General features: G+C 39.8%; 1 protein-coding gene across 4 annotated transcripts in view; it reads left to right on the plus strand.

The window, feature by feature from the left end:
- Nucleotides 1–13,939, plus strand: part of zc3h10 (zinc finger CCCH-type containing 10) — a 109,436-nt gene that overhangs the window by 4,064 nt on the left and 91,433 nt on the right. The window contains exon 2 of one of the 4 annotated variants that reach the window (XM_080218054.1): nt 1,130–8,033. The exons of the other annotated variants lie outside the window; for them this stretch is intronic. Coding sequence (XP_080074180.1) covers nt 1,177–2,379 — 1,203 coding nt within the window. The 5' untranslated portion in view covers nt 1,130–1,176 and the 3' untranslated portion in view covers nt 2,380–8,033. Of the gene's footprint in view, nt 1–1,129; nt 8,034–13,939 lie in introns of those variants that run through there. 4 annotated transcript variants of the gene reach the window in all.

Genomic DNA, 13,939 nt, shown 5'->3' on the forward strand with positions numbered 1-13,939 from the left:
AACAGCTCCACATCATGGGAGAATACTTATTTGTATTCTGTGCAAAGGCTCCTTGCAAAGTACTCAATGTTTTGTACTGATTTAGCTATCTCAAAGTAAGTACAGATGAGGGAAGTAATTCAGCCCATTTTGCCTATCCTTTCATTGACTTCGTAAATGAGCCTGCCAATAATTATTTTTACAAAGTGTGACATCACATCTGATCCCAATCTACATGCAACTGAAATTCACAGGTGTACATTTTCCAGCAGAGGTCACAGAATTGAAATCTGAAATGGGATCTCTGACTTTGTCCTTTTTGGTTTTCTTATTTTAGGGATTTCAAGCAGATACATTTTTGTCTTGATCCGTGATTCAGATACTATTATTTTTCATTCTTTTTTGCAGATTTCTCCTCTCCCAGTGTCAGAAATCATTACTCAGCTGAAAAATATACACCCCCCACTTTATAAAAGCAAATTACTGTGGATGCTGGAATCTGAACCCCCCCCCCACTTTACCTCTGGCAGTGGTAGGTGTGTGAAAACACCATGGGGAGACTAGCTCCCTGATACTTTTGGGAGCATGCATATACATTGCGTGTGAATAAGTAATCCACAGTGAAAATCCTTAATCTTAAAAAATACTTTTCCAGAATTTTATATTGGCCTGCATTATAGATGCAGTTGTTTAACGTATCCCAAACTGATGAAACAAATGTCTCTTTTTCTTTGGTGGTGGTGATATCCAAAATGAAATAAGTTTGGCAAATCTCAAGCGAGCCCTTAATGAACATAAATCAAGAGCACAAAACAACCTACAATTCAGTAGGTTGCTCATTGATGCTCATCATTCTCCAACTCGGACCCCAAAGATCAATGATTGGGGAAATAAAGGTGTGACACAAATATAGTGGGAGATAGTTTTCTGAAGTTGGGGTAGTGAAAACAAATTGTGGGGAAGCATGTGGTGCAACTAAGCTAGTAATATTTGTTGCTGACACTACACGCACAAGTTTGGAAACCTTTTTCATTTGCACCACAATTATCGCTTAGCTTGCTGAGCACAAAATGCAGTGGTTCAAGTAACACTTAGATTGTGGACAAATTCCTCCTTCTCTGTAAAGATATACCTTGATTTTCTTTTTCAGATGTTTTTGTGTACAGTGGCTGAGAAGCACAGAAATAGTCTGTGAAGATGCCGGATAAAGATAATTTATTTAACAGTGGTAATGACGAGGCTGGCCACAACTCGGATGATATTTGCCGAGACTTCCTGCGCAATGTCTGCAAACGTGGTAAGCGCTGCAAGTTCTACCACCCTGACATTAATGAGGTGTCCGACTTGGGTGTAAAAAAGAACGAATTTGTCTTTTGTCATGACTATCAGAACAAGGAGTGCACTCGCATTAACTGCAAGTTTATTCACGGAACAAAGGAGGATGAGGAACATTACAAAAAGTCAGGAGAGCTTCCCCCACGCCTGCGCCTTACAGTGGCCATGGGTCTTGGCCTTTCACCTTCTGACCTCTCTTTTAAAAAAGGTGAGGTCCCAATCTGCCGAGACTACCTGAAAGGTGACTGTCAAAGAGGATCTAAGTGCAAATTCCGACATTTAAAACGTGATGAATATGAGTATGAAAACAGAACTTTGGAGAGGTTGTCAAGAGACCAAGTGCTTTCTCCTGTAGTGCGTCGATATGATCCATTTGATGACCTCTATGACAGCGATCGCTATACTGATTACGACCATGTTCTAAAGCGACGAAGAGTTGATAGCTTGAGATTTGAAACTTATGATTTTAATATCCCCAATTCACGTCCAGTTGACTATCGCTTTCTGGAGGAAGAGAACCTGATGCTCCGAAAGCGTGTTGAGGAACTCAAAAAGCAGATCTCAAATTTGATGGCAACTAATGAGGTACTTTTGGAGCAAAATGCGCATTTCCGTAACCAAACTAAGGTGGTCACACTGACTTCCACCCCCACAGCGACAGAGCAAACACTGGCAGCACCAACTGTGGGTGCAATCACCAATTACAACCATGGTATAGCGCAGACTCACACCACTTTGAGCAGCCAAGCACTTCAACCACGACCTGTCACCCAGCAAGATTTAGTGGCAACTGCTGGAGCTTCAGCTGCGCCACCTACCAATGCTGCACCAACAGCACAGCATCTTAATCCTGAGATTGCTTCTCTGCCTGCAGCACTTGCCCAGACCATTGCCCAGGGGATGGCACCTCCAGTTTCCATGGCCCCAGTGGCTGTCTCTGTTGCGCCAGTGGCTGTATCAATTGCACAAGCACTGCCAGGAATTACCATTAGCCATGCCACCACTCCAATGGTTACTTATCCAATTGCATCACAGAGTATGAGGATAACAGCAATTCCTCACTGACGATCTTTGAAGTAAGAGTTACGCAAAGGCTTGAGAAAAAGTTGTGTATTCCTATGTTGCTTCCATGACATGTGTTACATAAAAATGCACACCAAAGCCAAATAGAATTCTGATCCAGCATTTAGTTCTATTTGTGCCGAAATTATTCCTCTTCAGTCCATTTATATGTTATTTCTGAATATTTGTTTAACACCCACCTATTTCAGTGCTCAGCTTGCCAACTTCGTAAATCCGTTGCCTAACATAACAAAGACAACTGCAAATGACAGAGGAGCATTTACTTCTAAAAAGTTTTGTATTTGGAATAAATAAATCAATGGGCTGTGGTGCTGCGCAAAATATTCAAACCAACTGTGTCTCCCAAGCTTGGCCATTTGCATTCTTGACGCAAAACTGTTTCATAGCAAATGAAATTGTACATTTTCCTGACCTTAACAAGCAAAAGAAAATTATTTTGAAATCTTTTTATTGTGGACATTGCTGGCGCTGAATGATTGCTGCATTTTACTGCGTAACGAAAAGTAATTCTCTGGGTGAATCTTTGTTGGATGTTTTGATGATGCGATGGGGTGCTATATAAGTACATTATAAATCTAAACCATCCAGATATTACAATTTAACCCTCACAATTTTGGTGACACTCGTTACATTGCTTTACCAAAGTGTCTAATTAACTTGAAAGCCATTACAATAATTTTATTTATGAATGAACCTGAAGTGTACTTTCAACTTGGTCATTCTTGGAACATTGGATGCCCAGTGTGTAACATTAGACTGTTCAAATTCTTCCATGATGATGGGATTAAAATCTTTGTTCTTTGCCAGCTGCAAAGATGATACATAAACTGAGTTAAAAGAATCTGAATTTAGTTTCTGGTGGACCTTTTCTATGACACAGAACTGCCCATAAATTGCTCTGGCCAGTTTGCTGGAATAATTGGGTGGGGTGGGAATGGATCACACAGATTCTGTAGGGGAAGCTCTTTTAAAATTGAAGTCAAATCCTGGTGGAGAGAGCGTTACTGTGCATCTGGCCTCTCACTGCTTGATGCACCGATACCACTTATCCTCAGGCTGTGATTTCACCAAAATATGACGAAGGGTTTTTTTGTTTACTTGACATTAATGGCAATAAAGGATACCAAGAGTGGGGTTGGTAAAAGTGGTTAAAGAACAAAAGCCAATGATGGTTGCTCCTGCATGTAGTTTGGGTCAGCAACACAGGAAATGCAAACCTTTTGCAAATCCTTGTTGAAGTGGAATGCATAGTTTTCACACCAAATATTGTAATTTGTATACAAATACAAGCATTGTATAACTTGGATGAAGTGTATGGAATTGCTTCTAAGGCAGCTTAACTGCTGACTTATTTGGGACCAGAATGGAAGTGTTTGCATGCAACCATTGAAGTATGGTGAGCCAAGCTGTAACAAATTTGAGCACGTGAATGTTCATGATCTTTCCCCGTTTTTTTAAAAGTGACCTATAACCGACTCCAGCTGTCTTCAAAACAGAAAAGATCTTTCAAAGGCTTTTCGAATACAGTGTATGTTTTTTTTTAAATGCATGTCTTGATTAACTCCTGGAAGTCCATAACCAGGATCAATGGAAGACTGCAGAAAATTGAAGTAAAACCTATTGGGATTTTGAGCCCAGTATCCTGATTCATTTTAAAAACTTCGTGCAAATCTTTCCTAAATCCACATGTAGCTGATTGATTTTGTCTGTGTTTTCTTCAAGCTTGACAAAATGCAACACAATTAACAATGTTAATGGTAAAATAGGCTTTTGCATTCACTGTTAAAATCCCCGATGTAACTGTGGTTATTTAGTTTCATTGATTCTGGTGCTTGTTTTTTTTGAAAGGGGTGGCTGTGATATGGAACCCTAAGGACAGTTATACTTGTGCTATTTAATCAACTAGTTATTGAGGACATTTAGTCTCAATTGTTGTTTTTCTGTTAACCATGCCTACAACTTGTATATAGTAGCCGTTTTTTGGAATCTGTGATGTTTGTCAGGTTCTTGTGGGATCTGGAATTCAGCACCAATTATCTTGCACAATTGAAACAAAGTTTAATTGAGCAAGTGTGTTTTTATTCATAGTGTTTTTGTTGTAACCCACGTAACTGGAAGTCCTGCTCAATACTTATAAAAACTATTTAGCTGTGCCACAATTATTATATTTTGTGGGTGAGAAAGGGAATTTTCCTACCATTGTATAGCCTTTCCCCTGGAATTCCTCTTTCTTCATACTGTAGTTATGAATTTCCAGGATTCCCTCTGGCTGAAAATTTACCCAATTACAAAACCATGCAGACAATTTATACTTGCCAAACCATGAATATTCAAGAATGCTTCCAAACCAAAGGGAATTCCTTTGGAGTTTGATCTAATTATGCAAACTGTTTCTTCACAAAGCGCTCTAAGGACATGACAATGCGTTAATATATCACAAACTAGTACCACCATGCAATTATGAGGTCAGCAGTTAAAACAATATATCTTGAAGGGATGTTCAAACTAGTTTTTATTTCAGTACAGCATTACCATACATGAGAGAAAATGACCAATATTACATGTGCAGTGTACTCCTGTTGTGTAATGAGCCAAAATGTAACAAAACTGGCATAAAGATGGAATTGCCAAATTGGTACTGGCTAAGTTGGGATCAATTTGAAATTTATAGTAGTTCGCTTAGACTGCATCATATTTTCAGATTTGACTTTCTGGTTCCTGGTAGACTATTTTCACATTGAATGTAGCATCATTGTCATTATTGATCACATTTCTTACAATATTCTGTTCCTGGGAAATGGTTTTATAAAGGAGAATTTGACTCCAGCATCAGCTGCATGGATCAGAATGTAAGGAAAAGGAGCGGGAGTACTCTATTCAGCCCTCGAGCCTGCTTTGTCAGTCATGGCTGACCTGGTTGTGGCCTTAACTCCACCATCTTTCTTACACCTCATAATATTTGACTTCCTTGTCAATCAAAAATCTGTCCAACTCTGCCTTGAATATACTTAATGACCCACTGTTCACTGAGGAAGAGAATTCCAAAGAGTAATGACCCCCGAGAGAAGAAATTCCCCCTTATCTCTGTCTTAAATGGGAAACCCATTTATTTTTGAACTGTGCCCACTAGTTTTAGATTCTATCACAGGAAATGTTCTCTCAGCATCAACCCTGTCAAACCTCCCCTTAGAATCTTGAGCGGAATTCTCCCAAAAAATTCTGTCAAATCTGCATGAAAACTGGAGTAATTCATGCTTTTTTTTTCAGTGGGAGTTCAGAGAAGAATCTCCCACACAGTGCACTACAAAGGCCACCAATATGAATTTTATTAAATTTTTGGGGGTGGAACCTATCCCCACTGGAGAGGCTGAAACCAGTGTACTGAATGGGCCATTGTGCATGCGCCAATCTGTCACTGCCAAGATCAGCGCATGTACATAGTATTGCACTGACAGCCTCACTGATTGCTGGCCAGCCCCGCGATGCCTGCTGTCTGCCAGCCACGAACCCCACCCCCACCTGGCAATCTCCAGCCCTCCCAATTCCTGGCCCCTCTCCTTCCTCCACCAATCCCTATGCAGAGTTGCAGTGGGGTGCCTGGGCAATGCCAAAATGCCCCCAGCCATTGGCACATTGCCCCTTGAGCAGTGCCGGGGGCACAGGCTGCCACTGCCAGAGTGCCCATGCCCCCTCCTTTACTCGAGCGAGGCTGGCTACTCGTTCCCCAAAAGTGGGGAGCTAGTGAAATCTCTGCTGGAGCGAAACACTTTGGCTGGGTGGGAGAGGCGAATGGGCCTGGAGACTTCAATCCCGGGCCCACTAATAGCATTTAAATTATATGGAAATGGTGATTTAAATCATTTCCACATCTCCCCGCCAATTTCTGGTGCAGGGTAGACACCGCCGGAAATCCAGTGCTGGGAGATGCTATCTCAGTGGGAGCACATGTGCGAATCCCACGTGTCGCCTGGTGCAAGATTCTTCCGGACTGCTGCACTAAACAATTAGCACAGGGAATGGGAGAAGTGCCCCCTTGTGTTTCAATAAGATCACCCCATTCTTCTAAATTCCAATGGGTATAGCCTCAACCTTTCCTCATAAGACAAACCTCTTATCAGGAATCAGCCCAGTGAACCTTCTATGAGCTGTTTCCAATGTCCCTTGTTAAATAAGGTGATCAAAACTGTATACAGTACTCTAGGTGTGCTCTAAGCTCTGTAGAGTTGTAACAAGACTTCCCTACTTTTATACTCCACTTCTCTGCAAGAAAGACCAATATTCTGTTTGCCTTCCTAATTAATTAAAATACTAGACCTGTATGTTTATTTTTGTGATTCATGTGCAAGCATTGCAGCATTCTGTACTCTCTCTCCATTTAAATAATGTTCTGCTTTTTTATTCCAACCAAAGTAGCCAACCTTACACTTTCTCACATTATACTCCATCTGCCAGATTTTTGCTCTCACTCTCAACCCTGTGTATTTTCCTCACAACTTGTTTTCCTACCCATTTTTGTATCGTCAGCACATTTGTCTACAGTGTATTTGGTCCCTTCATCCAAGTCATTGATATAGATTGTCGACGGTTTAAGCAATTGAGGCTAGTGAGTGGGCCACATGAGTGGCCCTCTTTCATCTCAGTGGGCTGCAAGTATGAAATTGGGCATATGCACTAGTCATGACCCTATCAATAAGATTAAATAGAACCGTAATCCCTACAGTGCCGAAAGAAGCCATTTGGCCCATCAAGTCTGCACTGACTCTGATAAGAGCATCTTACCCAGGCTCATCCCTCTGTCCTATCTGTGTGACCCTGCACGTTTACCATAGCTAATTCATCTAGCCTATATACCTTTGTACACTAAAGGACAATTTAGCATGGCCAGTCCCTCTAACCTGCACATCTGTTGGAGGAAACTGGAGCACCCAGAGGAAACGCATGCAGACATGGGGAGAATGTGCAAACTCCACACAGACAGTGACCTGAGGCTGGAATTGAACCCGGTCCTTGGTGCAATGAGGCAGCATTGCTAATCACTTGTGCTACCCTTTAATATTTAATATGTGCCAAATGTTTCATAATGAGTTATAAGAAATGCTTAATCATTCATATATTAATAGAATAGTCATCGACATCAAATGGTAAGAACAAAATAAATATTTATACTTGTCTTAAGGTACAAAAGTAACAAAAAAAGCACAACCTCCCACATTCACTGGTGTTGTGACCAAGACGGTCTCCTGGGATAGGGTAATTTTGCTGTCTGCACATCTGGAATTTGCAAGGCATAACAATTGAACCGTGCCAGTGTTTTGTTCGGACGACTCTCACAGTCATTGTGCAATCAATGTGCACCTTCCTTCACTTGCCTGTGATTTATATGTGTATCGCTTTAGTGATGTCAGTGGAAAAATAAAACTACACAGAAGGAAATCAGCAGAGCCTGGCAACCCTGTGCATGGGCAACAAAATGTCTTGCAGGTTACCCATCACTGGCTTAGGCCCTAACAGTGATCCCTGTAGCACTCTGCTAATTACAGTTTGCTAGCCTGAAAATGACCCATTTTATCCAAACTCTGCTTCCTATTAGTTAGCCAGAGCTTTATCCATGGTAACATATTTACATATTTCCCCCCCCCCCCCCCCACTGCTTAGCAATGTGCAACTATGCCAATGCTTACTTATTCTTTTCATATGTGGCACATGACTACTCTTAAATTATAAAACATTTTTGAAAATGTTTCTGGTGCTTGTAATCAAATCTCTGAGCCTAGTTGAAGGTGTTTAATAACCCATTAAAAAATCAATTTTAAAACTTCAAACTGATTTTTTTTTCATGTGTTTTGCATCATGAACTCCTGAGTGGTGCAGTATGTTAACGGTTATGGAGAGCTACAGAATGTTGGAGCCTGTAATCCATCTCCTGTTACATTATTTATCTCAAAGACACCCCACCAAGATGGGGTTACATTTGCCACCCTCTAGTCTGCTGAGACTGCTTCAGAACACACACAATCTTGGAAGATGACAACCAATGCATCCACTATTTCCATGGCCACCTCCTTTAGTACCTCCTCATAAAGAGGCAAGTTGTCACATTAACATTATTCTATAATCTGAACTCCATTTATGTCCTTTTCAATTTCCAGTACTTGAAATGCCCAGTTAGCCAATTATTTTTCTGCCGCTCCTAAATCAGTTGATCTATGAGTAGTAAGAACCAAAGCACAGACTATTTTGACATTCTTACACTTGGCTCAATATTTTGAAGAATCTTAGCAAAATGGAAACCAGTGTTGCAAACAGCATTCTGTTGTAAATTGAATGGATTATATATATTGTACATATTGTTTGCTATGCTATGATGGGCATTTGAAATAAAATGTGATTTCCCCTTAGAATATTCTTCCAGGCAGTAGGTTAATGTTTCAACAGATACAGATCTCCAGAATAGTGTAACTTGCACAGTCCAAGTGTATACTTTGTTTAAAATGAGATAAAAGGCTCTGCATTGATTTGTATGGAATCCTGTCAAATGTAGAACAATAAAGAGCATTTTAATTTAAGAGTAAAGCTTCCTGTCTAACCCTCATTTATTTTTGAAGCACACATTTAGAAGTTTTTTGAAAGTTTTGTTGAAGTTGCATCTTGAGGCAAGTATTGTCACTGTTAAAGTATTAGTTGACTGTGCTTCTTGTGTCTAAACATATGTAAGTCTGACTTTTTGTTGCCCATGTTGATTTGACTTGAATTCAATTTTGTTTCATAACCCCCTTGAAGGACATTGGGATATTTTACTATGTTAAGATAGAAGCTTTTTCCCAGGGTGGAAGAGTCAATTACCAGGGGGCATAGGTTTAAGATGCAAAGAGCAAGGTTTGAAGGAGGTGTACAAGGCAAGTTTTTTTTTACACAGAGGGTGGTGGGTGCCTGAAACTCGCTGCCGGGGGAGGTAGTGGAAGCAGATACGATACTGAGTTTTAAGGGGTGCCTTGACAAATATATGAATAAGATGGGAATGGAGGGATGTGGTCCCTGGAAGGGTAGGGAGTTTTAGTTCAGGTTTTAGTTCAATCGAGCAGCATCATCAGTACAGGTTTGGAGGGCCGAAAGGCCTGTTCCTGTGCTGTAATTTTCTTGGTTCTTAAAGGTGCTGTATAAATTCAAGCTGCTGTTGAGAAGATGCTCAGTATGCTTTTGGATGGGAAGCAACTAAGTTGTGCTACTGGATGACCTTTTCTACTATCCACCTGCTTGATGGAAAGGAACCTTTTTGACAAAGGGCAGACGTTTTTAAAAAGATAATAAGTGGTAATACACTGCATTGTTTCCAGTTTTAACTGCCAGTAGTTAGTGGAAGAACCATAGCAATAGAATGTCCTACACTTGCTAGTAGCTGGTTTCAGGGTGGCAGTACATTGGCTAAGTTGTTATATCTTGGTCATTTACATTCCAGTAAAGCGTAGGCAAGATGCAGGGGAATGACCCCTTTACAATGTGCTTCCATTCCCAATCTCATAAACACAAGCTCTACTGTGAGTATCACATTTTTATTTCCAGCACCAGGTATGCTTACTTGTGCAACACTCTAAGCATCTTTGGGCTCATGGTTACTAGGATTGATACTGGCCAGATTTGGTTCACTTAGGATTGTTTCCGTCCATTCCAAACTAGAAAATTGACGTGAATCCCTTCAAAATGTAAATCAAGATAAAAGGACAATACCTAGTACCACTAAAAGATTTTTTACCTATAAGTGGAGCCAAGGGTTAATGTAATTCCTCAGTGAATTGTAGTGGCTGGAGACTGGATCTTGATTATATTTTCTTGAAGAATGTCTTGACAGAGAGAGAAAGCTGAGAAGTTATCCCAGATTCTAGCAGTTCGTTGCAAGATAAGATGCACAAAATGCAGCAGGTCACCTGCTTACTGACCCTATAGGCTGGGAAATTGTGGAGAGTGGGTAAGAGGAGGGAGAGGTAGAAGGAATAAAATATAAATCAGTTATCTTGAGGATTTGATGCAAATTTTTTTTTTCTTTTTGATTTTTGGCAAAAACCAGTGTAGACTTTGGACTTCCTAAATCTAATTTGGGGTTGGCACCTGAAGTGGGTCAAATATAAGTCACTTCACTGGTGGTCCACTTTGCTCAAAAGGAAAAATGCCACAATTCAAGTTGTGTAGGATTTATTTTTTCCTTTCTTTTTGCTGATGTCTACAAGTTACAAACACTGTTAAACATGAAGGCAGGTTGAACCTTTACATTTGTCTGGCAACAACTAAAAATATACACAAAGTAATATAGATTGTAAAGCCTGGTACATACATAATTGTGTGGTGCTTCGAGTTGGTAGTGTGTTTCTGTAACTTGTAGAAAGAAATCCAATTTGGTCACTTTAGCAATAATGGGTAAGAGCAAGTGTCTGTGAACAGGTTTGTTTTTAAAAGCAGACAATAAAAGAGTAAAATAAGACTCAAAAATCCCATACTATAAAGTTAACTTGGGATTGAATTTAATAATGCTCCACATTCACAACAGGCAACACAATCGAATTAACTGCCAAATTCTTTTCTAAGTACTGCGTTGGATGAGGAAGTTCTATAGCAGCATCTCATTAACCACCTTTCGTACATAGCTCATGAGAATTTCAGCAAATCTGTATAGTCTGTTTAATATTTTTCATAGACTTCTCACTCCTTTGACATCCTACTCAAGAAGATGAGAAAATGAATTATTGTAGTGGGATATTTGAACAGCTTAAGTCATAATTAGTCCACATATGATTTATTTTTAATGGACAGGCCATATTGAAGAGTTAAAGCTGCAGGTTTTTAATAAGTGTGCAATATTGAAACACCTCCAGTGATGGTGCCTTTGAACAAGATACATTCCTTTCTAAAGCAATCTGCAAAGACTGAAAAAGGAAGTTTAAACATTGAGCAATTTAAGGAAATTCAAATAAATGACTCACTTAGATGGTTAAAGCATTGTCAGTTCAGTGCAAATTGAGGTTAGGAGGCATCCTGGATCCCTAATTGCATCTCGAGTACTTTGAGCAGAGTTTTATTTCACTTACCATTTTAAATATACCTCCATTTGATCTGCTATGACTTCAACAAATTTACTTAGACTTCATGCAAACTTTCATTAGAATACCTTGGTGCCACTTTTCAAAATGTACTCATTCAAAAGATATTGCCTTAATGATGATACCACAAAAATGCACTGTTAACTGTAGCATCACTCCCAATTCAAAAAAGTTAGGTTGAAAAGACCAAAGTGTTTACACACAAGGAGTTGCTCTCAAAGAGGTAAGAAAAGTCCAAACTGTTTACCCATAAATACAAGAACTAATCCTAGTAACAGTGGCAATGTTAAATTGATGTTTTATTTCAAGTGACTAGGATTTTGGGGAGGTGGTGTGTGGTTGGGGGGCGGTGCGGTGGAATGAGTGGTGCAGGGGGAAGAAATATTTATTCTAAAATGAATGAGGGCAGTATTCGTCCTTCTAAAAGCAACATCCTATAGCCTCACCACAAAGCACAAATCTCACACAGCTTGTAAGAAATCCACATGTAGAAACCCAGAGGTATGTTACAGATAAAACCATTTATAGTAATGCTGATCAACTCTAGCTCTAAACTTTGTTTAAATATTCCCCTGATCACTTTTGTTTCCCAGTTAGCATTCACTCGAGCCCAAGGAATTCATGATAAGGAACAAAATGGCAAAGGATTATCAGTGGAATTTACTCTATTAGGTATAGTACAAAGTAATGTGGAGTGTAAATTTGGACGCTAATCAGATCTATTTTAATATATTTGTTTCATTCCTCTCCCAATTCCTTCTGCTGTTGCTTTTTACTTTACCCAAGAGGTTAGAACGGTTTGGGCGACTTCATGGGTGCCATCAGTGCTGTCCCAGTGATTGGCTAATGGGAGTGCACTTTGTGAGGTAGAAGTATTCATCCCTTCCTCTACCATGTATTTGCACATCCTTCACGGGTCTCAATGAGCAGTTTCAGCAAGAAGTGACAGAACTTACCCGTTGAGAACAGATGAGTTTGTATGTTAAAGTGGAATTTGGAGTTGGGAGTCCAATGCTCCACCACTAAAAAGCCTGCACTCCTAATAATGCTGGTGTTGTGATTACTCAATTTTCAAAACATGTTGGGTTTTAGTCTGGGGCTTAAAAAATAGGCCAACAACAAGGGAGAAAAAAAGATACTTTTTTTTGCAGTTTTGTCCATTTGTTTGGGCTTGAATACAGAGAGGATGTTAAGGTGCTGTTGCTGCTGCCCCTCGCCCCCCCAGTCCCAATGGAGTACAGTTATGTTTCTTGCTATACCAAGCATTAAATTGACAATTCAAGCAACTCTTCAAATAAGTAGTAAAGGATTTGTTAGCGGATTTGGTGAAACTTTGTTTACACTAAGTTTTTTTAATGATGGATTGTGTGGCATTATTAATTCATATACTTTAGAGTTTTACAGATGATTATGACCATTCAGAACTTGCTCTGAAGTTGTGAAAGTCCAGTTTCTGAATCATTCTAAAATCATCAGAAATTTGGTTTCAGCCCTTCAAATCTAAAGGCATAAATGCTCATCCCTAGCTATAAATATTCATAATTGTGTTTTGTCCAAAATTAAGGGGCTGTAAAATGATGTATTTGTTTCCTTTTGCCTGTTTATTTTTCATCTGATTTATGTCGAATTTTGCTAACTTGCTGAGAGTTGTGAGGGTTTTGAATGTGATGTGACCAGCCTTGGTCGGTTCCAAATTTAGTTTGGTTCAGACAAGTTTATCCATTTTCAGGTGAGTGCAGCAACAAGCACAGCAGAAAAGCGCTGGCACCCATGCCATAAAAATGACTTTTCTTTCATTGAGAAATCCATGGGTCTGTACTTATTGGAGTTTAGAAGGTGGGTCTGTACTTGTTGGAGTTTAGAAGGATGAGGGGGGATCTTATAGAGACATATAAGATAATGAAAGGGATGGATAGGGTAGAGGTAGAGAGATTCTTTCCACTCAGAAAGGACAACAGGACTAGAGGGCACAGTCTCAAGATAAGGGGGGAGCAGTTTAGAATGGAGTTGAGGAGGAACTTCTTCACTCAAAGGGTGGTGAATCTCTGGAATTCTCTGCCCGTTGAAGTGGTGGAGGCTACCTCGCTAAATATATTTAAGACACGGGTAGATAGGATTTTGGTAGGGAAGGGAATTAAGGGTTATGGGGAGAAAGCGGGAAAGTGGAACTGAGCCACTTCAGATCAGCCATAATCTTATTGAATGGCGGGGCAGGCTCGAAGGGCTAGATGGCCTACTCCTGCTCCTATTTCTTATGTTCTTATATTCAAATTTCAGATCCTCACGACTCTCAAGCCTAATGGGCACATACCAAAAATGAGGGGACATTGTCCAATATCAGCTAATGCTGGGGCAAGGCAAAATAATTAGCAAATCCAATCTAGGATTTAAAAATAAATTACTGAAGTTTTTAGTGGTGCATTTTTCTTTTGATTTGCAAAAGTAACAATAGA

The sequence above is a fragment of the Carcharhinus amblyrhynchos genome, chromosome X, assembly GCF_965287045.1.
Source record: "Carcharhinus amblyrhynchos chromosome X, sCarAmb.v2.hapA, whole genome shotgun sequence".
NCBI lineage: Eukaryota > Metazoa > Chordata > Chondrichthyes > Carcharhiniformes > Carcharhinidae > Carcharhinus > Carcharhinus amblyrhynchos.